We start from the raw sequence: 24,890 nt of genomic DNA on the forward strand, positions 1-24,890 counted from the left end.
TTATTTCAATATGCTTATATCTATATACATGTATTTAAAGTGTTGTGTACAGAATGTATCTGATACATGATTTGTAGCCAATGAGAAACAAATAAGTTCTTCTATCTCATTCAAATCCACTTTGCAACAGGGACATAGGGGAATTATACAATAAAAACAAAAACAGCACTTACGGCATACTCACCTCTCAATTTTGACTCTTCTTCATCCACTTTGTTGAAATGAATAAAAAACGTACAATAAAGGCGCACAAACATAATAATAAAGGATACTGCGATGGTGGGTCACAATTTATTGAAGTATTGAAGCACGAATAAAAGCAACAAACGAGTACACATAAAGGAACGTATGCATCTAATTCATTCAGGTGCGGTACTCTACGTAATCGCAGAAGGCTATACTCATTCACCTTTTAAGAATTGTGCATAGTATAAATTTATGTATACATTAAAGCTTCAAAGGTATATGTTAAACAGCAAATGCTTTGAGTGTACATTATACTCGTATTTTAATTAATGTTACTCATTCAGTTTAAGAACCTATCGGTGTTAAAAGTTGACCATGTTCACCATTTTTTCAGGCGTGAAAAGATCTTAGCATAGGCAAAAATTTAGTGACACAATAAAAAATATCGTTAAGTGATAAATTAAGCCTTTTTACTTACAATACAAATTTAATTGAAACAATTTTGTTATTGCTTTAGTTTTATCTGCAACTTTCATGTGATATTGACATTATTAACAGTTTAAAAAAAATGCCCTCATTACACAGTGAATTTGTAGATACATTTATATTGTAACAGTGTACATCTTAAAAAGAAGAGTTTGGTAAAAAAATTAAAGGGAGCACAATCACATAGTATATTTCTCTAACACATAAACGATAGTAGCTATACATATTATCAGATAGACTCTTTACAGACCTTAACTGAATATTAGTTTGAATGGCTTAAATCATTTGATTCTATTTGATAGCAACTATCAAATAGTGTACATTTGTTGATTAATTGCTTTATAGCTTCGAAAAACTACTTACTGTACATAATATTGTTGTAGTATCTTTAAAAATAATTCAGGAATGGATATCAATAAAAAATAAACTGGTAGTTGTGAGCCGTAAATTATTGTAATCCATATCTATCACTTTATGTAGATAACTGAAGCCCATCATCATCTAGCTGTTCACTCTATTTTATGATTAATATAAAAAGATTGGAAGTATCTCAGCACTAGTTCGATTTTTCAACAGCGAGCATAAAATAAGTGTGTACTAAAAACGTTTCAATATGTAGCTATATTGTTTATAGCACAGTGTAACGAGTGCGGCCAAAAATTAAAGCAATTTTGGAACAGTTGAAAAAAAATACAAGTTCCATTATATAAAAAAAATTCAAATTCAAAATATATGTATACATTTTCCAAAATATGGAGTAGTTATATTTTTAGAAGTCTTCAATGATTAAATTTCATATAATTAGCTTATATATAATAAGCCTATATGTTAGGTTATACCAAAAACCAAAAAATATGTTTTATGTTTTTGGTTATACATTTACTAATATAATAATATTATTATTTTTAAAGTTTAACAATTATTTGCAATTATTATTGCTATTTAAAAAAAAACGCTTAAAATAAGAGAAAAAAAAAAGCAAAAAAGCAAAAAGTTTCATAATAAAGAATTATGTTTACTCTATAGTACAGTAAGACTGCTCTAAAGGTCAAGTACAAGTAAAGCAAAAAGAAGATCCGAAAATCCATCCCGAAAATTTCGTAGTAATATACTATTGGTAGTAATGTAGTATTGTTACTAATATCAGAACCTATTAAACTTTCTAATTTTTTACTCCTCTAGTACGTCGTAAAAAATCAATGCAATGATGACCATATCTTCTTTTAAAGACATAATTTCAGGTAATTCCTTGTTGATTTTGATAGTGAATGACGTTACAATATAGCACTTTAAGTTTAAAAAATAAAACAGCTTTTTATCACATTCTTTATGTTTTGCTTTCATATAGTGTGAATTAACATGGCAATTTATTCATACCTTTAAAAAAAATGGAATAAATTTTATTTTACATATTGAAATCAATGAAATAGATCATGCTTTCATAAAGTACGTCTTTCATAATTACTCTCGCTCTACTGTCTACAGAAATTTCTCTTTTACTTTTATGTTACTTGCTATCTATAGCTTGAACTTGTCAATTTAGTTTAAATGCACAGACATTACAAAAATTATTAAATTGCTAAAGACCAGCTTCGCTTTTGGGTTTTCCTAAGAAAACCCACTACACAGTGAAAAAAGACGATATTAAAGTGGTGCGAAATGAATAAGGACACAAAGTAGTGAACATCTGAAGTGTGACCTAGTCACGTTCCCAAAAAGCCTCGCACCATTTAAGATCGAGATTAAAACTGAATCTTTTGTACACAAGCGCTTCTCAAGTCAGCGACAGAAACAAATGATTAGATTTAATTGACTTCTTTGAAACAAAGAAAGTAATAATCTTATTACAGTAGGACTATAATATGAGTTCTCCTCTGATCACTCGCCAATGTTAGTGACCAATAGTACTTCTCTGAACATATGCATACAATCGCAAACAATATGTGTAATCACAAAGCAATTGAAACTATTTTCGTGAGGTATTACGAAAAAATTTGGCTTCAGTTCTATGTTAAGTACTCCAAAATACATCAAATATATCGAATTTGATGCACCCAAAACTTTTCCAATGAGTACATAACTAAAAATAGTTTTGAGTTCAACTAGAAAGCTTATTGAATGAGATATTTTTTTCGTTGTAAATTCTGTATAAGTATCCACCAGTTTTAAAAATGATGGTAATGTTGTGAGCCTTAAAGTATTCTAAATTTACAATACTTTTAAAGAAACCTACATTTTGATCTATGACTGATGCCTGCGGAATAACATAAATACCCTCTATAATATATCTAGTAACATATCTCTAGGCTTATATGTAAGATCGTGACTTTAATAAATATTTCCCTTGAACCACTCCTTTTTTATAACATGGATTGTCGTTTACCTCAAACAACAATATTTTGGCATACAATCGACTGAACTACATGCTTTCCAAATGAGAGCATCGGTATACAACAATCAGTTATTTTCTTTACAGATTTCGCATAACTGTGACTGGTGTTTGTAAATGGCAAATATTTTAAAGTTAATATTGAAACTTCTCAACATCAAAAATATTGATTTTTGGATCTATCATTTAGTTGAATATCTCGCTGAACTGTATCCCATTTAATAAGTTGCCACTGAAGTCTGGGATTAGTTAGAACGAAACGAATCTGTGAAACGTTGTTTGGTGCTTACTTGCGGAACTCTTGGTGATTTAGTATTGATGCCAATAGTGTTGACATAATTTCAAGTAATGTTGTCCATACGTTACGCTTTGAATTTTTCAAATTTTCTTGATCACATCAAATCCAGATAGACATAGAATGAAAATACATCCCCTCAATTTCAATTTGGTCTGTATCTTCTTTTTGCAATTAATTGACGATTTTGCATAACTCGTCGATTTCATCCTAAATACATTTGTACTTTACAACGTCGTAGTTAGCATTTTGTATATTAATATATATTTACAATATGATTGATTTAATAATTTAAGCACGTTTTCGAATCAAATATTCCACTTTTACCAGTTTGTAATTTAACGCATTTCTACATGTATCGATTGGGGATCAAAACAGTACCACCACTAACCCTAACACCACTAGTGGCGCAATTCAGAAATGATAGTATGATGCTGGCCAATAATATACTATGCTAAATATCGTAAGTTGTGACATTGGTTGCAAGAGTACTAATAAAGTTCTCAAAACCTTCAAAGGTCCTCAGCACAATGCGTAATTTCTCCATTTTAAAAATGAAAGATGGTGCTATCAAACAATTTGGGCTCAATAGGTTGCCTGAAGCTGTCTGGGGTGTAGTTTCAGTTGTAGATGTTGACTTAGATAATTGCACACAGCAGTCAGATTTGATGTTCAAGACAAGGAGCCACCACGCTATTTCTTCAGTGCAACCCAAAGTATATAATTCAATGTGCAGTACGTCTTTTCATTTAAGTCCATTAATCAGAGCAATCAAAATATTGAAGCATATATTTGATGCAATTGAATCAAAAAATCACAGCGACAGTCGCGATCAAGAACACAGCTATGTTCACGCTTTTTTTTTGGAATTAGTCTTATTATTTAAGGTATTAAAAACAATAAAAAAACAAAACAAGACGTAAAGCAACTAGTTATTAGATAACTAACAAGCAATTTAAATTTAATCAGATATAGGCGATTCCACGGAATAATAAATCAACTGTAGAATATTTCAATAATTTAAGTCCAAAGATCGCAAGGCTTTTGGCGCTTTAGTGTATTGGCACAGTTGTCGCTAGTACATACGCCTCACCATAATTATGAGAACTAAGTCTATCTTGCTGTAATTTAGCTTTGGTATGAATTTCCTCCTGTATTGTGACACTCTGAGGTCACGATGTAAGTCAGAATTTCTTATGTACCACGGCGCATTTATTACACTTCGTAGCAAAAACTTTTGGAGTCTTTGAATGATGAAAATTTGTGTTCTGCTTACGCAACCCCACAGCTGGATTCCATATGTCCAGATTGGCTACAGCAATTGTTTGTATAATACAAATTTATTGAATAGCGATAGTTTTGATTTTCTGCTGATTAACCATTTCAAAGATTTGAATTTAAGATCTAATTCGATTATTTTCTAGCACATGCAACCACAGATAATAAGCTAGTACTCCAAGTCGACACGAGAAACTTAGCAATGGGCAGAGCATTGCACCACATAAATTATGGTCAGTTTAAAAAATCGGTTTTAATTCAAGCCAACTAATCGAGAAATAAAAACTATAAAGAACTCTGTTAATCAATATGATGATGCTGAAATAGAAACTATGGAAATTGGAAGACTTATCGAAAAAAGTAAAAGTCGTAATGTACTAGTGAAAGGTATACAGAAAGATAATGCGAAAAAAGTGACGTAGAGGCAATATTCCGAGACAAAATGGCTATGACAAATATTAAAGTTCGAGTCAGAAAAGTGATATATGAAAAGAAAAATAAAGTGGGATCGCAGAATTGGAAACTTCAGAACTGGCAAAAGATGTCTTAAAAATGGTAGAAAACTGCATGGCACTCAGATTTATATTGAAAAGGACTTAAGCTTGTCTAAACAGGAAAATAAATCTGCTTTATTATAGCTGAAAAGAGATCTTGAAGCCATCAAACATACTCACAAGATTTATATTAAAAAATGACAATATAAACATATCAGGAAAATGGATGCATTTCGACAAAAATAAGAAACTAAAGTGCAAAGCAGGTGACGCTGTGGAGGAATTAAAACATTTGTATGGTGAGACTTAAGTGGAAGAAGTGATCGAGAGAAACACGCTATTTAAAAAAATAAAGCAGCCAAAAAACTGTTAGTAGAAAAGGAAACTGTCAAATTAGCATATAAATTTAAAATATTGTAATGTGGCTGGCTTAGCAAATAAGTATAAGTATATAGAATTTATGAATAATGTTACAAAATTCGATATATTTGTTTTATTTGACACATTTTAAGTAAGTAAGGCAGATTATATTGAAAATAGATTTATAGAATACAGTCTTCATTGGGTGCCTGCAACACGAACAACAAATAGAGGTCGACCCAATGGAGGAAAATTGTATGGTGTACGAAAGCAATTGAAACTTTGCGGTACTGTGGTGTACAAGCTCATTATGAACTCAACAATAATCGAGATAACCACTAATAATTAAAAGTTATGTTTCATTTCAGTTTACCAGTTTACTGATAGAGACATTATACGAGTATAAAGCTTAAAAGCTTCACACAAATAAAGAAGAGAAAGTGTTGTAAATTGATTCACAAATTCCAAGTTATGAAATTTACCACACTACTCACCCGAATAACAATGCACGAGAGGGAAGTGCTATTATAATAAAGGTAATCATCAGTCACTATGAAGAGGAAAATATCAACTGTAGCGAGTTTCAGGCCACAACTATTACAATAAAAGTACAAAATCAAAAATTATGAATTATTTCGGTCTACAGTCCTCCAAGACTTTTTATTAGTACAGATCAATATATAAATTTCCTTTCTAAATTTAAAAATAAATTCATTATAGGCGGAGATTTCAACGCTAAATATGTCCATTGGGGTTCGTGATTAACTACAACTAAGGGCCGAGAACTATTAAAAGCCATACAAGCCACATATTGGCCGACTGACCCAGCGAAAATACCGAATCTGATTGACTTTTTCATAACTAAAATGATACCGAGAGAACTTTTACAAATAGAAAATGGATACGATCTCTCTTCTGATCATTCACCAGTGCACTTCTCTATTAATAAAAGTGTAGTCATAAATGAACCGAAGCCTTATCTAATAAATAGATCTACTGAATGGAATTACTTTAGGCTGCACGTTCAAAGCACTCTTAATCCGCGACTGAAGCGGATAACGAAGTTTTTCTATTTACCCAGCAGATTCAAAAATCAGCATGAATGAGTACTCTTCAGTTCTCTTAACACCAGATTAGACCAACCCTTCAAAAAAAAATTGATAAACTAATATGGGAAAAAAGGAAATTGCGCAAAAAATGGCAACAAACACGATCACCAACTGATAAAACGAAATTAAATAGGAAAACTGCACAACTACGAAAACTTATCAATAATATTAAAAACGATAAGATACAGAATCTTGGAAGCATTTCCTATGAGAAACGCTCAGATTACTCGCTATGAAAAGCCGTGAAAGCAGTAAAATAACCTATAAAACATAATACTCCTATTAAAGCAGATGGTACAACATGGGCCAAAAGTGATGAAGAAAAAGCAAATTAATTCGCAAAATTTCTTAAGGCAACATTCTCACTAAATGATGATGGAAATAATCTTCCTACTTCTAACTTAAATGCATTAAACGAAGCAATACAACCCACTTCGCAAGGGAAATAAAAAATGAAATAAGAAACATGAAACTAAAAAAGGCTCCTGGTTGGGATCAGATAACCGCTGAGATCTTAAACCAATTCCCTAACAAAGGAATAATCAAACTATGCAAAATAATTAATGCAGCTCTGCGCTTAAGACATTTCCCAATTTATTGGAAAGTAGCGGAAATACTTATGGTACACAAACAAGGAAAACCTGCTCATGATCGTATCGTCCAATTTGTTCTAACAGAAAATCAAATAGTTCCGAGTTATCAGTTTGGGTTCCGAAAAAAACATTCTACTGTAGAACAAATACACAGAATATGCGACAAAATCGAAAGAGCACTTGAAGAACAAAAAATTTGCATTGCAGTATTCCTAGACGTATCGAAAGCCTATGATAAAGTTTGGCACAAAGGACTTGTGCATAAGATTGAACAGTGGTTATTGAAACAGATATCCGAAATTATGTAGTCCTACTTATCTTGCCGATTCTTCAGAGTGAAATATAAAGGTGCGTCCTCAACACTTGAACCAATTGAAGCCGGAGTACCGCAGGGAAGTATACTTGGCCCAATTCTGTACCTAATTTACACACCTGACTTGCAAGTCCCACCAGAAAGTGTCATTGCCACGTTTGCAGATGATACAGCGATTCTTACCACTGGAAAGACCATAAACGAATCAACAGAAGCAACGCAACATTCCATTGATCAAATTATGAGTTGAACTAAAAAATGGAAAATTGAACTTAACCAAGCAAAATCTGTCCATGTAAATTTTACAAACAAAAAAATCAACTATTTGCCGATAACTATGTGCAGTACTAAATACCATAGCTAAATACCTTGGCATGAACTTAGATGCAAAGTTGAAATGGAAAGACCATATAAAGAAAAAACGAGTTGAACTGGAATCCAAATACAAAAATTTATATTGGCTTCTTGGGAAAAAATCAACCGTCTCTCCAAACAACAAATTAATGATATAAAAGCAAGTCTTAGCTCCGATGTGGACGTATCCAGTCATCCAGTCATGGGGATGTGCACCAAAATCCTCTATTCAAATCATCCAAAACAAAGTTTTAAGAAATTTAGTCAACGCTCCGTGATTCATTAGGAATACTGACTTCCATCGGGACTTGAAGATTGAATCTGTGGCTGCAGTAATTCAAAAATTCGTGGTAAAGCACCAAAAACGATTACAACAGCATCCAAACGAAACTGTCAACCATCTGACTAATACATCTGGCCTGCTGAGGAGACTTAAACGAACAAAGCCTTCTGTTCTACTCCCGAATTAGTAGTCTAATAATAATTTAGATTACTACTTTATTAGCACTAAGTCTTTGACAACTTAACAATTTTAAAACGTATTCTGAAATATAACAAAATTGTTTGATAGTTCTTTGTACTTGAACTAGTCGTAGTCAAATGAAACATGTATTTATATTATTGTACATATTGTGTTTCAAATAATAAAAAAAAAATATTCCAGTTTACCTAAATTGCAATAACTGGCAAAATGATTTCAATAACTTATGTGAAATATTAGTGGAAGCTCAGAACGAAAATGTCATGATAATAGGTCTGGAATTCAGCCCAAATATGCAGTGGGCTGAAGTATTGGGCCACAGAGTAGCAATGGATACAATTGTAGATAGAAATGGCAAACAATTACTAGAAATTTGCAATTCATTTGGTGTCACCGTGTTAAATGGCCGCACTAAAGGCGACAGAGAGGGTACATTTACGTTTATCAGAGGTGTAGCAAGGTCAACGATAGATTATTGTTTTGTGAAAGAAGAAAGGATTCTTCGATGCACAATTCTTCAAAATTGTGTAAAACAAGCAGCAAAATCGTTTCAGGGTAATTCGGCGGGTATAAATAGGAAACAAAAATGGTATGATTTTGAATGTGAAACTGCAAGAAAGAAATCATTTAAATGGCTACAAACAGTTAAAAATGGTGGTGATATAGCTGATTTAGAGAAATACAAAAATGTAAACAGAGAATATAAAAAGTTGTGTGATGAGAAAAGGAAGTCATATTTTAATGAAATGGCAATGTCGATATCCCAATCAGCTGATAGTAAATCATTTTGGAGTGGAGTTAAAAAAATAAATCGTGCAGATTACATAAAAGGAATTAAAGTGGACGCCGAAGCTTTGGCGGCACATTTTAAAAACCAGTTAAATAGCAATATAGTAAGCAAGTCTTTCAGTTATGCCCTGCCGTATGTAATAAATGAAGCGTTAGATGCTCCAATAAAGATTGAAGAGGTCTATGCAGTGCTCCAGAATTTAAAAAATAACAAAGCCGCAGGTGAAAACAGAATTCCAGCTGAGTTTTTAAAATATGCCACGCCACAATTTATAGAGCATATGGCTGAATCATACAATTATATATTTGAAAATGCAGCCCCACCTGATAGTTACAAAAAAGCCATAACATTTCCCCTTTTTAAAAAAGGTGACCCAAATAATGTAGCAAATTATAGAGGAATAGCATTTCTTAATACATCAGCTAAAGTCTTTACAACACTCCTGTATAACAGAATTAAAAATTGGGTTGATCAAAACAACATATTAAGCGAATTTCAAGCTGGATTTCGAAAAGGTTACTCCACGGTAGATAATATTTTCGTCATCACTAGTGTAGCGCAAAAAGCAAGAAGTTATATGTTTTTTATGAAGATCTTAAAGCTGCTTTCGATACAATACAAAGAAACGTACTATTTTACAAACTAAGCCAGCTGGGTCTTTCAACAAAAATTTTGAAAATACTGCAAAGTTATATTCTGCAACAATCAGTCAACAGTATGGGACGGAAGAAGTACATCGAGATGGTTCCAAACGTGTACCGGAGTGAGACGAGGTTGAGTCTTAAGCCATATATTGTTTGCACTGCTTGTTGATGACTTAAGTAAATTTCTTTCTGGTGGTGTAATAATTGCCAACATGTGCCTAAAAGTACTATTATATGCTGATGATATTGTGTTGTTTGCAGATTCTTCAATAATGTTACAAAATATGATAGATGAATTAAATATATATTGTAACTTATGGGGATTATATATAAACACAGACAATTCAAAAGTAATGATATTTAAGAAACATGCTAGAAGATGGAGAAATGATGAAAAATGGTAACTTAACGATGATCAATTAGAAGTGGTTAATAATTATAAATATCTAGGAATAAATATGAAATATAACGCGAAGTTCAATAACCACTTGAACGAGAAGTTAAAGGAAGCTAAATTGGCTAATAATTGTACCTGGAAAAATGTCTTGGGAAATCCGAAAGTGTCACTCCCCGTAAAATACAAAGTTTTTGAAGCCATAGTTAAATCAGTTCTAAATTATGCAGCGCAAATCTAGGGTGTGGATAAGTATGATGTAGTAGAAAAATAGCAGACATTTTATATAAAGAGAACATTTCGTCTTTGTATATTCTGCGCAAAGTACAACCAATGCATGTTAGTATGGATTGAGTCAAAGCGGCCTATATTTGATACGAGGAGCAAGATACAGAACACTTCAAGCCTAAGTCCCCAGAAGTAAAACCTCAATTTGCACAACAGTTTTTCAACTCAGTTGAAATCTTACAAAAAATTAGTAGTTGTTATATTTCGTTTAGAGAATATGACAACAATGACCGCACAATCAATATGTACTTATATATTGTTAGATTACTTAATAATTTGTTTTTAAAAATTTTTAAGAAAAAAAGCAGCATCAAATGGTTGTCTTTTTTAAGTATATAGTTTAATATTTATTTAATATTTAATATTATACATGCGTTATTTACAAGCATATTAAAAATAATACGTAAATTGGCTGTATATTATATTTTACAAAAATAATTATTGTTATGTGCTTTTTACTTTTCAACGCACATACACTACTTTATATTTTAAAACGCACAAATAATAATTATTTTTGCCTCTTTAATAGAAAACTTAAAAATAACTATTATTTTTAAAAACAAAATATAACTGACACGTCCAGCGTTTTATATTTCAAAACAGAAAGTAAAACGTTTTTCTGTGTGTTGTAGTTGTTTTTGTGATTTAATACAAAATGTATGACAGGGTTGGTGTAGGTGAAGAGTTAGTTTTGAAAACAAAAAACTAAACAGTACTTAACAAGTAAATATAATTAAACAAAAACTAAATTAGAAAAGCCAATGCAATACAAGTGTACTAGGTGGACCGATAATTACCTGACTTCACAACAGGTAGCAACGCCACAACAAAATTAATCGTATTTTATATATCTGAAGAGCGAAAAGAAAGCTGTAAAACTTTCGACTTCATCAGATCTGTGATCAGCTTTTTGCAAATAATTGCAATAATGCAGCTTGGTAACTTTTCCTACATTGTTAGGCACAATACCGATGAACGTCCGGGTCGTCTCAAACAGGTCACAATTAAAAAAAAACTTCAAAAATCTACGATATTGTGCTAGATGATTCAAAATTGCGCGAGATCGCAGAGGTGACAAACATATTATATGAACGTGTATTGAATATTTTACATGAATATTTGGATATAAAAAAGGTTTCGGCACGTTGGGTGCCGCGTCATGTGGTCATTCAAAAGATTGTTTGCAAATGATTAAGCACAATATAGCTGCCTGTGAATGTCGAGTAATGACAATGGATGAAATATGGATCCATTACTTCAATCTGAGTGGAAACAACAAGCCAGAGAATGGGTAAGGCTCGGGGGTAGTGCTTCACGAAGTTGTTGTATTGAAACAATAAGAATGTATAGTGACAATGGACAAAATTCGAGCAACTATGAAATTTTACTTCACTTTATGAAAAGGACACAATGTCAACCAGTGGAGATTAAAAGTTCATGCGGTATTACTGGTAACGATCCACGTCTGAATCCGCTCAGCAAGTCACTAATTGAAATTATGGGTCCAAAATGTCAGCTTAAGATTCTCGCTTTAGTACATGAATCGTCATCAGTATCCATGTTAACTGCTAATATCGCATATCAAATTAGTCATAAAGATAAGAGGCAACCCTAAAAACGGTAGTGGTATGATGAATAAAGGACGCAAGACTTAACGGTGTTGAATATCAATATATAAATTGTGGCAACTGAAGAATCTCAACCCCATCTCAACTCTTCAATAAAAAGCGATTTGTTTTTGATTAGTTTATTTGCTTTATTTATGTTTATATACGTCACTTGCTATGTGAAAATACATAATTTAAAATTAACTAAGCTTAGTACTATTTATATTAAAACAATATAATAAAACAATAATATATTGTATTTCACATTGTAAGCAAATTGTTTTATTACATTCATGTAAAACTTTGAAATATTTGTTTTTTTATTTTCAAATTTTCCGAAACACATTACATTTTTTATATTTTTCATTTCCTACCATGCAGCACCTTCTTGTAAGCAGCGCATAAGGTCTAATGGCAGCTCTTGCTCTGCAATAGGGCCCGTTTATGAGCGTGAGCCATCATGTGAAAAGAGTTTCTTACCTGCTCATGAGCTGTGAGCAGAATGAGCCGTAAAGAACTGGTCATGGGTACGCAAACATGAACTCTGTATTTGACACATTTGTTTGGCTTTGTTTTAAAAATCGCCTTTTATACTCTTCACCTGATTCTTAAGATTAATCGTGCTTTTGATATTTATTAGTTTCATAACTTTTTCTCTCGTATACTCATATGGTTGCAAGTTTTGTAGCATTGTTCATACTATTACTATTACTTAGTTTATTGTTATAGCTGTGTTAAATAGTTTGTCTAAGTGTACATCTATCTATAATAATTGTAGTGTGCATTTTGTCTACAATATTATGATCAATTTAATGAGTCCATAAAAACCCAAACCTGTATATATTTCTTTGCAAGTCCACAGGTATTAACTTGTAAGAAAACGATACAGCAAAATGACATCATCATTTGTTTTTAAACATAATAAATATTCAACAATTTAATTAAAAAATTAGGTAGAGCATAACTCAAATAATTATTCATTTTTAATATTAGGGTAAACAATGCAGTGTCATCCAACGTTTGTTTCTTAAAACTATAAATAATTTTTTTTTGGTTACGGCGATTTGGTAATTCTGCATCTTTCTTGCATCTTAAGTGTTTTAATTGATAAAATTATTATACAAACCTATTTTGTAAAATACAGCCTACTGATTGCTTAATATTAATCTAAGAGTGTATATACTATACAGTAGTGAGGCGTCAGCTTTTTGGCAAGGTGTTCACAATTTGATCAAAACAGAATTCCAACTATAACGTATTCCCTCTACTTCTGAGTTTTGTGCTTTCCACAAGCAAATAGCGTACAAGACCAACAAAACAATTTATTTAAATGTTCGCAGCCTGTGATCCACTGGTTTTTATGGTAAATAGCTGTAGGAAAACGGCGACTTACCACAGATTTCGACATTTTTACATCAGGTACCAAATTCTTCATAAAACCTTTTTGTAGAAGATCGTTTAAAAAAAGATGTTTGTATCAAATCTTTAATCACACATTTATCCATTTCTAAATATTATTTTTCACTTCAAATTTCTTTAATTTTTTCTTTATTTTTACCATTTGCTAGTATAAAATTTCAATAATGACTTTGTTTTTGGTTTATTTCCAACCTCTACATAAGAGTTAGAAACTCTCATGCATTAATTTACTCTTTTACTTTGTATTTACTATGCGCGGTTCAGTTTTTTTACTGAACCATTTGCTCATATAAAACAGCAACCGTGGCTTTGATTGTATTTGCACGTTTTGTATGAACTTGGGGTTCAGTTTAGTTGACTGAACCTGTAGTCAAATGTAAAGCGATTTTCGCTCAGTCATTTTTTTCTCTTTTGTATTTACTTTGCATAATAAAGTAAACCGCTTGCACGCATTAATTTAAGAGTTATGATTATTTTACATACATATTTTGCGGGGCTTGTTTTCTCTTTTATTTTTATATTTGTTTGTATGTTCTGTGTTCATTCAATATTTAACATAATCTCAATGTGAATGTTATTCCATTGGCATGCTTTGTAAGCAGCGCGGTGGAGTTTTTATTCTGAACCTTAGTATATTTTAAGAGGAATGTGTTTTCTCTTTTATTAATTATAAGTAATGTTGGGTGTAACTAACATATTTATTGTGATTTTGTTTGTATTGTGCGTTTTGTGTTTATGTTAATCTGTTTGGAAAAGCTATTATAAAAATTGTTAAGTAGCAAAATAGCGAGATTATTTACCTAATAAAAAAAAAGATCTAAAAGGGAAGCTTTGTTAAAGTGTTCAGTGAACACTCTAACCCATATGACGCCTCGCCTCTGATATTATACTATGACCTCATTAATTTCACAGTACACAAATCTGATATGGGATACAATTACTTATTTATTTGCAATAGTTTTAATTTAAATGCATTAAAAAATTAAATTAAATACATACACAGTTTACAAGAATAAGTAGTAAAATTGTAAGACACAAAAATTGCACATGCGTCGCAAACATATCCGACCCGGACAATTCGGATGTAATGTCATTACGGCTTTTGTACGCATCGCAATCTCCTTGCGATTTAATTTTTTAGTCAGATTTGCTCGAGAAAATTAATCACAATGGCATTGCTCAGATAGACAATCTGTCTCAGAATTATATCTATAGTATAAAACTTTCCCAAAATAACAAATATCCATATTTTTTCGGTTTTAGTTCTGATGAAGAGTCTTGCTTGACATTTTCGTTTTTCATTCAGTAATAAACCCTGGACATATTTCTCTTGAAGTACCAAAGACTAACCTAAATTTAATATATCTTAGGCTAAATTAAAATTTACAGAGCTCAGTCTTTGTTTAATTTCTTAACCAGAAACATACATACCTGTAAAACTATTTTCTCACTTATAATCTGTAGTTGTTTAATCACTTCATCAACGTGTTTTTCGTGTTTAAAAATGTGATGTTTGTTGTCCGAAGTAAACATATCTGGAGACAATTCTGGCATGGATTCATTATTAGCACTAAAACGAATTAAATTTCTGTGTTCGGTAAATCATAATTTCAAATCGTTAATATCAAATAATAAATAAGCTTCTGATTTATTTTGTAATAAAGTGTAAAGAGGAATTAGTTAAAAAGATCATAGCTACTATGCAGACCAGACATAAATAATTTTCAATGTCAACAATTATTACATTATAAACCCTTTCGATTTAAAATAGATATCAGTATGAACGAATAATCAGTAACGAACGATCATATGATTAAATTGAAGGTATATGATTAAAATCGTGTATTCCATGAAAAAATCAATTGTTTAGTAAAACATAAAACGTCATTATTGCCTTCAATTTAATTAATTTGTCGCCTTCAAAGTAGGTACCTCGATGGTGAATACAATTATGCTAGTGCTTGACAGACTTTTTTTTATAAATTTTGTACCCTTCAGTGACTTGAGAATCTGAGACACTATTTTAAAAGTAGTATTTCTAACTTCGGGTACAAGTCACGCAAGTTTAGTATAATTCTTGTCCGATTAAAATTGTCGAGTTTTTTTTTTAAAAAAATTTACAAAACAATAGCATAACATTGACAAGTATAATTGCAAACACAAATAAAAAACGGCAGTATCATTTTCACTCGCTTTACAATTCACAAATTGCGGGTACAGAAAATATATCAACTATCTCTAGTAAAGCTAAGTTTGGTTATGTTTGCTGTTAAATATGCAGTTGAATAAAAGCTTTGTGAATTAATTATTTAATTTCCATCCAGAGAGGTTTGGCTGTCAGGAGGCCCTGGGTGAGGGTCTAGAAGTTTTTACCGATAATTCGAAAATTGGGGGTGGTGCAACAAGAGGTTTCTCAGTACGGCTGAGTTTGTCCTCTTATTATAGACTTCCAGATCACTGTAGTGTTTTTCAGGCAGAAGTGACTGCTATAGAAGAAGCTTTATCTTATCTAGAAGCATATAATATATTTGAAAGGAATATATATACTATCGGATAGTTAAGCTGCTTTAAAGTCCTTGAACTCAGTCGAATTTATATCTAGAACAGTCTTTGACTGCTACACATCTCTAAATGAGATTTCGATGGGTGGGTTCATAATGATATTTTCGGCAATTGCAAAGCAGACAAGTTAGCCAGATAATGTACTTCCGGAAACCACTCGGAACACCTAACTGGTATTGAGTTCTTCCTGCGCTGAACTTTTTAATAAAAGATGGAAATACTCTATGATATGCAGGTAACTGTATGTAATATGATCACACAAATAGAAGGAAATCGAACTCTCTCATAGAGATGCCCCGTGTAGGGATATCAGTCTTACAGGAGGTTTACTTACAGGCCATTGTCTTCTAGGTAACCATGCTGGGAAACTAAATCTCCCTTATATATCTGCCGCATATCTTATATCTGCCGCAGTTGTGCTGAGGATAATGAAAGTGCTTCCCACCTGCTTTGCTTCTATCCGGCACACGCTCGGCACTGCCTTAACATTTTAGGGGCTTCCTTTTTTGTGGATCTTGGCGAACTTCACCTCCCTTTAAATAGCATCATAAGCTTTTCCAAAGTTTTTAGATGATTTTAACCTTTGGGTTTTTAAAAATACGGTATACGGTAATACGGTATGGGCCTATAGGCCTAAGTAGGTACCCCTAGGATCGCCGGTATAATCTAACCTAATCTAATTATTCAAATTTCCGAAATTTGGTGTTCGTTCAAAGACTCAAGATGAATATAAAAAAAAATCATATGAGAGCTAACTATCGATATGATTGGTATAGAGTAGTTATAAGGCGATTTATATTCGTGTATTTACTATACCATATTTAAAAAAAGTAATAGATATTACTCCAAACTGAATAATAGCAATTTCGTTTCAAGTTAATTTTTTTTTTAAGTTGAAATCTAGAATTTATAAACATAAACTTACCATTTTGTTTCTGAAGATAAAGATGATATCACTGCACTCTCGAAGCTCACAACAGAGTTACTAGATCTTCCATTTAGTATTGAGCTTGGAAATTTATTGCTTGATTGAGTATGCAGCAATTTGCTTGTATCGGAGTGTGAATGAAGACTGATAGAACTTTCTTGTTGTTCAAAATTGTGAACATTTTGATCATCGCAGGGCAAAGGTGTAGTTGATATTGTAATACGTTGGGTATTGCAATTGTTTAATAAACCATCTTGGCTTGATTGAAAATTATGATCAATACAGTCATCTAATTTGTCCTTCTTGTCGGCATTGGCCTGCCTTTTGCTCTGATATTGTTGTGAATATTCTGGGTACGTGTTACATTTTTTTTTAGATACTGAGTCCATTAAGTCTTTTATGTCATTGCGTGAATTCTTGGAACTTCCATTTTTGCCATTTAATTGCTGTTTACTTTTTACACTTGTCTTAGATAAGCGTCTTGTTTTTTTTAAGCGACTTTTAGTATGTAAATCAAACTCCTTTTGCTCATTCGACTGCAAACAAAAAAAACTTATAAGATAAAATTTATTTGTCAAATATGGCACCTAATTATTATTGCTTAAAAATTTTTATAATATGTAGTATCAGTTTATTTTGTAAAAAATAAAAAACACAATTCGGTAATAGCAAGTATTTTTCTAAGAAACAGTTATCCCTCGGTAGCAATACAAGAATTAGAATAAAAAAACTAGTGAAATTGTTTCTTTGTCTGAATTTACTTCATTTGAATTTGTTTAAAATCTTTAATTTTTAGGAATTCGTATGGACTTCCCTGCTACTTTTTCTGTACTTCAATTAAGCTCAAAATAAATGCAAAATCTTGTCAGAAAATACGAAACAATTATCTAAAACATATTAATTTATGGCTAACACGTTACAAACTACTTACATTATATTCGCAACATTTCATCATTGCATCAGTTATTTTACATATATGGTGCAAACAACAAAATATTATGATTTACGTATGCACAAGTGGAATGTCCGAACCTTCTATAGGGACGGTGCATGGATACAGGTGCCTAGTGGAAGCTCCTATTAAATGTAGGGCTGACATCATCGTCATCTACATGGGAAATTTAAGCGCGGTACACTCTAGTTCGTTGCACCTTATTTCCTTATGTTTTAAGTGTGTTAGACGTACGTTGGTACAAATACCGACTGGATCATTACCTACACATGTTCTCGTGCACAGAAAACTGTGGGGTTTAATCCCCCACAGTGGAAGATAGCGCAAATTTTCATGATACTGAAACCAGGGAAAAGCCTAGAAGATGTCAAATCATATTGCCCAATAAGTCTACTTCCGATCCTGCTGAAAATTATGGAAATGCTGTTTCTAAAGTGCCTTACACCGATTATCCAACAAAACAGACTCATCCCTGACCATCAATTTGAGTTTCGCCAAAAACATAGCCCAATAGAACAAATTCATAGACTTGACTGACATGTCCATAGTGCGATAGATGGTAAGTAAAATTGCACTGTGGCACATATAAATATTTCACAAGCTTTGATCGAGTGTGGCATGAGAGCCTTCTTTTCAAACTAAAACTAAATCTACCCCTAAATTTTTTCATATTTATTGAATCAAACCTCTCGGCAAGGTGTTATGAGTCGAAATGTTCATACTATCATAAGACATGCCTAAAAGTAGGCAGCGTCGTTTTGTGGCTTGCACAATAGCAGTAACCAAGGTCAGCTTGACGGCAAGAAATGCTGATTTTCGGTTTCTTGTTAATTGTGTCAAGCTGACAGCGACATTAAAATAAGTAATTAAAAGTTGCGATAATATTGAGTGCAACTTAAGTTATTGACGTTTTTGCTATTAAATAATAATTAAAATTAGGTAATGGGGGTACCTTGAAATTTCGGCATCCAGCATAGGTAAGACTTTTTATTTAAAAGACAGAAAACAGAAGTCAGTAGTTCAGTTGTGTTTTGTCAAATTGCGCTTTGACACTTGAGTTCTGAAAAGCCGAGGGTTCAGAAGACATAGGTTCAGAAGACATTTTAGTAGTATTTAATTGTCTTTAATGTATTAAGTTTTTAGTGGTTAAATACAACCAAGGGTTGTATAATAAATGAGAGTGACTAAGTTAATTATAAACACTTTTGTAAACTAAAATTAGAAATATATATTTGATAAGTGGAAAGATAATTTCATTGGAAAATCTTGACTGAAATATTATAGTCTGATACGGAACGTTGGTTTGCCAAAATTAATAAAACAGAAATGATATTATTCAAGCTAAATTAACTGTTGTTAAAATTTAATAGGTGAACAACAAAACTTATTTAACTGAGTTAATAACCACAGTGTTTATTTAAAAATTATATTATTTGTAATGTTATGAAGAAAAACCACAACTCATCATCAATTAAACCACAAGTTATTGGATTTCGGCATTCGTAAGGAACCCACAAAGACATTAATATTCTTCCTCAATTTAATACACTCAGGAAACCACAACATAATTTTTCATTAAGCATGATAACGAATTACAAAGAATTACGCTCATTGCATATATATGAATCCAAACCCTCTGGTTAAACACCTGATATTCCCCTTCAACACTTTTACAAGGCTAAAAAGAAAAACATCGAGAGACGTTTTAAATAAATATATGTAGGTCACACAATTCTATTTTCATTACATATGGATATGTCACTGGACATAGTCCATACGTGCCTTTCTGTTTTAGATAGTAATAACTATTATTACGATTCATGTTAATATATATCACTTATTGTCATTCATACCTGACATATTGTAATAAAATAAATGGGTTATAAAAAAAAACTCTCTTGCTGATTAATTAATCAATTGATTGGTCCCGATAATGCCGAGAGCTAATGGGGACATATCTCTCACTTTTTGCGCACTACTGTGAAAGATGTTCTTGCTGTCCCTCACCGTTGAACCATTGGTACGATGAGGAGCGTTGCCAAACCACGTGTACGAACAATATCGAGAAATGATAATTAAAGAAAGGTGCCTATTAAGACGGAAGAAATGAGATCAAGAAAGGCGCGAGCGAGAGGAAATCGAAAATGCGTAGAAACAGGAATGTTGCCTGTAACTTTTACTAACTGCCTGACTGAAGGCCTTAGGCCTGGAATTTTAAACTGTAAAGACGAAAATGGTAATTCGGTTGGAAATTATTATCTGGCGACAATAATAACAACTCTTTTTTTAGAGAAATGATCTCGATGCTCTCAATTGAAATGATTATATTGAAATTCCACCTATCCATAACGAAGTGCATGTTGCTATACACCGACTAAAAAACAACAAAGCGACAAGAACAAATGGCCTACCTGTAGAACTATTGAAGGCCTGCGGTGATGCGCTGATATTGAATATGCATCAGCTTATCTACAAAATATGTTTGGAGTCTCTCACTGTTGTTTGGTATGAATAAGTACTTTGGGTATATATTGAGCAAATAAGTTTTTATACTCACCAAAACAACTTAACGATAATATGGAACTTAAAAGTTAAGTTTTGTAGATTTAAGATTTTGAAGCGAGGTTTTGACTGGAAGAGTTGGTATTGTGATATTTGATTCATCAAAACCAATTCATTATAAAAACGGCGTGGTCTTTTGATAGACTTCTATAAGCTAAAATCATGTTTGTTATATTTTTGCAATTGTTTCTTCTTTCATTAATTAAATTTTTTATATCTTTTTGGCACCAAACGTGAAACAAAATATTTGTGAAGTGCATATTTTCAAATTATCATAATCAAATTATTTACTAACAATTTCAAGGCTAACGTTGCCTGCAAGTTATTCGATATATTCGAATATATTTTATGTAGTTCAATTTCAAAGCTAAAGTCACCCGTAATTTAATTGATGTATGCATAAGTTTTTTTTAAAGCTAATTCGTCGTTTTTGTTTCACTCCCGGTTGTTTACGGTTGTTTCTGCAATTACTTATGTTAGCTGCTTGCGTTTATACTTTAATTAATATTACTGCCGCTGCCAGCTAAATTAGCTCTGGATTTTATTGCTGTTGCTGCTCACTACTCTCACCTATGCTAAGTTTAAATAGCTAATATGTTAATATATGTAAGATATTATTGTTCGCAATAGTTTCCTTTAGAAGTTTTTTTAAATGTAAATAAACATGGCACTTTATTTGTCATATTTGCCATTCCCATTATTTTTTTATCTTACGCTCCGCTTCGGTACATTATTTATTTTCTCCGCCTTTCGCTAGTCAGCTAACTGTCGCTTTCTCCACCGTTCATGGTTGTTTTTCTGTGTTGTTAATTTGTTTGTTGTACCTGCCAGCCCAAAGCGACTTTGCTTTGTCCGTCGACGTTCATATTGTCTTCTTTATCGTCATCCGTTTCGCTGCTATTGTCCCCGTATGGTAACCGGCACCACATTTTGATCTTGTCGAATGAGTAGACATACATATACGGTCGCTAGGTCCTCTTGGAGTTAGGCAAATCGTTGACTACATATCGGTCTTTGTCAAGGACTTTGGTAATAATAAATGGGCTTATATAAAGTGACACGACTGTTCGTTTTATTCGGAGTATTCTGTTCGTTTTGGAGTAATACCAAGGCACTTTTCTTAAATTTCGTTCGCTGTAAATCGACTTTTAGTTTGTTCATCATTTACTCGTTCCGCAATCATTCTCGCGTATTTTCTAATTGATCGGTAGTCAGAACATAGTCATTATGTAAAGTTAAAACCATTGCAATTGGGAGTATATTATGAGATTGATAATAATATAGCAACTTGAATGGGGTGTATTTCGTTGTCGCATTCGCCATAGTATTGACACACCATTACATTCGTTGGTAACAGTACCGATAATATTGTTCGATTGATTGATCGGCATGAGCTTTTAACTACACGATTGTTAACGAAAATTGCAACAAAGTAAAACGCTCTATTTTAGAGGAACGTTATAAAGCACGGAACGTTATTTTTCAGTCATTCTTGTTTGACTCGTGCTTTGTGCAATGATGCTGAGTCCTGTTGAAACGTCCAACACCTGCGATCGAGACTGCTTTGTGGTGACCATTCAGCTGATCTCTCTAATAAGTAAACTCGATCATTTTGCTTGTTTACGCACTGCTCAATTACGAGTGGTGACTCATCAGAAAAAGCCGAATTCAGTCACACACCACTTTCGACCAATGAACCAACACTTTAGTACTTTAGCGACTTTAACTTGTTTTGCACATCGGCAAATAAACATTTTATTTTTCTACATAATCACTTTTTAGCTCGATACATTTAGTCCAGCGTTTTTCTAATTTTCTTATTCCCTCCAAATAAAAGGTTTTATCAAATCTCTCAAAATACGCATTTGTTTCGGTAATGACTTCTACATTCGACTCAAATCTCATACCGCCCAGCCAGGTTTGGAAACAGAAAATAGTCGCAGGGGATAAATCTGGAGAATATGCTGGATGAGGCAGTTAGTATCCCAATTCATGGATTTTGACCATCGTGACTAGACAAGTGTGCACACGTGCATTGTCTTGATGGAACAGCACTTTCTACTTCGCCGATTGCGGCCGTTTTTGCTTCAAACCAACGTCGAATCTGTTCAAAAGCTGTGAATAATGTTCGCCGGTGATCGTTTTACTTTTCTCGAGGTAATCGATGTGAATGACACCGCTTGCGTCCCAAAAAACTGTGACCATGACCTTGTTGGCTGGCAGATCCTGTTTGGCCTTATTTGGTCCACGTTCACACCTAGCAACCCATTGTTTCGATCGTTCGATCCATGTTTCGTCCACAGTAACAAAACGGCGCAAAAATGCGTTCGGATTACGGCTGGACATCGCTAAACACTGTTTTGAAGTGGTTACACGATTCCGCTTATGGTCGAGTGTGAGCAATCGCGGCACCCATCTCGCGGAGAGAAAATATAATGTTCACGTGTTGTTGAGATACCTACAACATGAGCCAACTTACGCACTTTCATTCTCCGATCATCTAATATCATTTCATGGATTTTATTGAGGATTTCCGGTGTGATCACTTCCTTTGGGCGACCTGAACGTTCGGCGTCACTAGTGCTGGTACGACTACAACGGAACTCTGTAAACCATTTCTTAACCATTGAAATTGATGGTACCGAGTCCCCGTAGTATTTATCAAGTCTTTCCTTAGTTTCAGTGATGGATTTTTCACATAAAAAGTAATTAAGCATTACTTCAGCACACGAAATTCACTTTTTTCCATTTTCGTAAAAATTCCATAGGTTGTCTGCTTTGAACGGCTATCAAACACCAGCTGAACGACGCAGCTAGCTCAAAATTAGAAAGTTGCTCACTGGTAGATTATTACTGATGCCAGCACTGTTGCATTTGGAGTAACTGCGCGGGAAATTCAAAAAGTCATTGACTTGTCAAACCGCCCTCGTATATGTAAAAAACGAAATAAAATTTAAAAATAAAGTTTCAAAAATGAATAATTATTTTTTGCAATTATAGGTAAGAAAATTTTAATTTACATAATTGTAAATAAAATTTTCATTTTCAGCCTTTTTCTGTGAATTAAAAGAAATTGAGTATTATGTGTCAAATATTTGTTAACAGTAAACTGGAAATTTTGTACGTACTTCCAAATATCGTTAAAAATTGACGAATTTTTGGTCTTGGCAAATATATAAAAATATTTAAAATATATTTATATATATAATATATTTATTTTATATTTTATTTATATTTATTATAATATATTTATTTATAATTTTATTCTTGAGTATTTTTATTATTATTTTTACGTATTTCTAATTATTAAAATAATAATTCTTAATAATTCTTTTATTATTATTTTTTTAATAATTTATATTACTCGTTTTCTTTCTTTCTTTTCTTATTTTACTAATTAATTAATTTTTCAAAAAGGTCTGAATGATTGTTTTCATTAAAATATTTCAAAAACACGAGAATAAATTTAATCAATTAATTCTCATACAAAAAAAAATATGCCTCCTCGACAATATAGTGGCTTGTATTCACGCCTGTCACTCGGAAAAAAGAGGTTCTATTACCCATTGAGGAGCTATGAATATAATTTATCAATTAAAAATTTGATTTTTCAATAATTTATTTAACTACTAATAAAGCGTATAGTGCTGTCAAAAAGTAATATATTGATAATTATAATAATAATAATATACCTATATAAAATAAATGAAACCAATTAAAGAATTTAATAATTTATTTTTATTTCATTATTTATAAAGCGTATAACGCTATCAAAAATAAATTTTGAAATTTTATGGTATGTTTTACTAGAATTTCCGAGTTGATGATTTGATTATGTATAAGAGAAGATCACAGAAGAAAGGTGTTATTTCTAATTTAAAATTAAAATGTAATTCAGCAATACTTATAATAAAATTTAATATAAATTTAATCAATTATTTTTATAAAATTATTTATAAAGTTTATACCGCTGCCTAAAATAAAGTTGAACACAAAATTTCTAAGTAAAATTTAATGGTATTATAGCATTTTTTCTGTACTTGAACGGAATTAAAAGCACAGAGGCTATGTATAAATTTGAAAATTATTTATTGTGTTCTGTTAATTTCCTTAATCAGGAAACTAGAAACTTCTTCTTGGAAAATAATTTTCTTAATAAAATTTTCCAAATTATGTATTGTCAATATATTTGAATTGTAGTCCAGCTTACTGTGATTATTGAGAATATCGACGGCTACAGTATGTTCTAGAATACTTTGAGTTGATGATTCAATAGCCAGAGTGAAATAAAAAAAAAAAAATTTTGTAAATATTCTATAATTAATTATAAGCGAGTACCTTATATTTATATTTATAAGTATCTAGTTAGTTATAGTAATTTTGTAATTAATTTTAATTATCTAATT

At 32.0% G+C, this 24,890-nt stretch overlaps 1 protein-coding gene and 1 pseudogene across 2 annotated transcripts; both read right to left on the minus strand.

Moving 5' to 3' along the window:
• Window positions 1–14,505: 14,505 nt before the first annotated feature.
• LOC119682570 lies at window positions 14,506–20,700 on the minus strand. 2 transcript variants are annotated; one of them, XM_038096041.1, is made up of 4 exons: window positions 20,480–20,700; window positions 16,968–17,506; window positions 14,912–15,050; window positions 14,506–14,851 (listed from the first exon to the last, which is right to left on the minus strand). In XM_038096041.1, the coding sequence occupies exons 2-4, from the start codon at window positions 17,357–17,359 to the stop codon at window positions 14,837–14,839; spliced, it is 546 nt and encodes a 181-aa protein (XP_037951969.1). In that variant the 5' UTR covers window positions 17,360–17,506; window positions 20,480–20,700; the 3' UTR covers window positions 14,506–14,836. The 2 variants fall into 2 exon arrangements, with proteins under 2 accessions (XP_037951969.1, XP_037951968.1); XM_038096040.1 differs by having other exon boundaries at window positions 14,507–14,830.
• Window positions 20,701–22,542: 1,842 nt separating this feature from the next.
• Window positions 22,543–23,201, minus strand: LOC119675318 (annotated as a pseudogene).
• Between the last annotated feature and the right edge of the window lie 1,689 nt (window positions 23,202–24,890).

Source organism: Teleopsis dalmanni, chromosome 2 (genome assembly GCF_002237135.1).
Source record: "Teleopsis dalmanni isolate 2A chromosome 2, ASM223713v2, whole genome shotgun sequence".
NCBI lineage: Eukaryota > Metazoa > Arthropoda > Insecta > Diptera > Diopsidae > Teleopsis > Teleopsis dalmanni.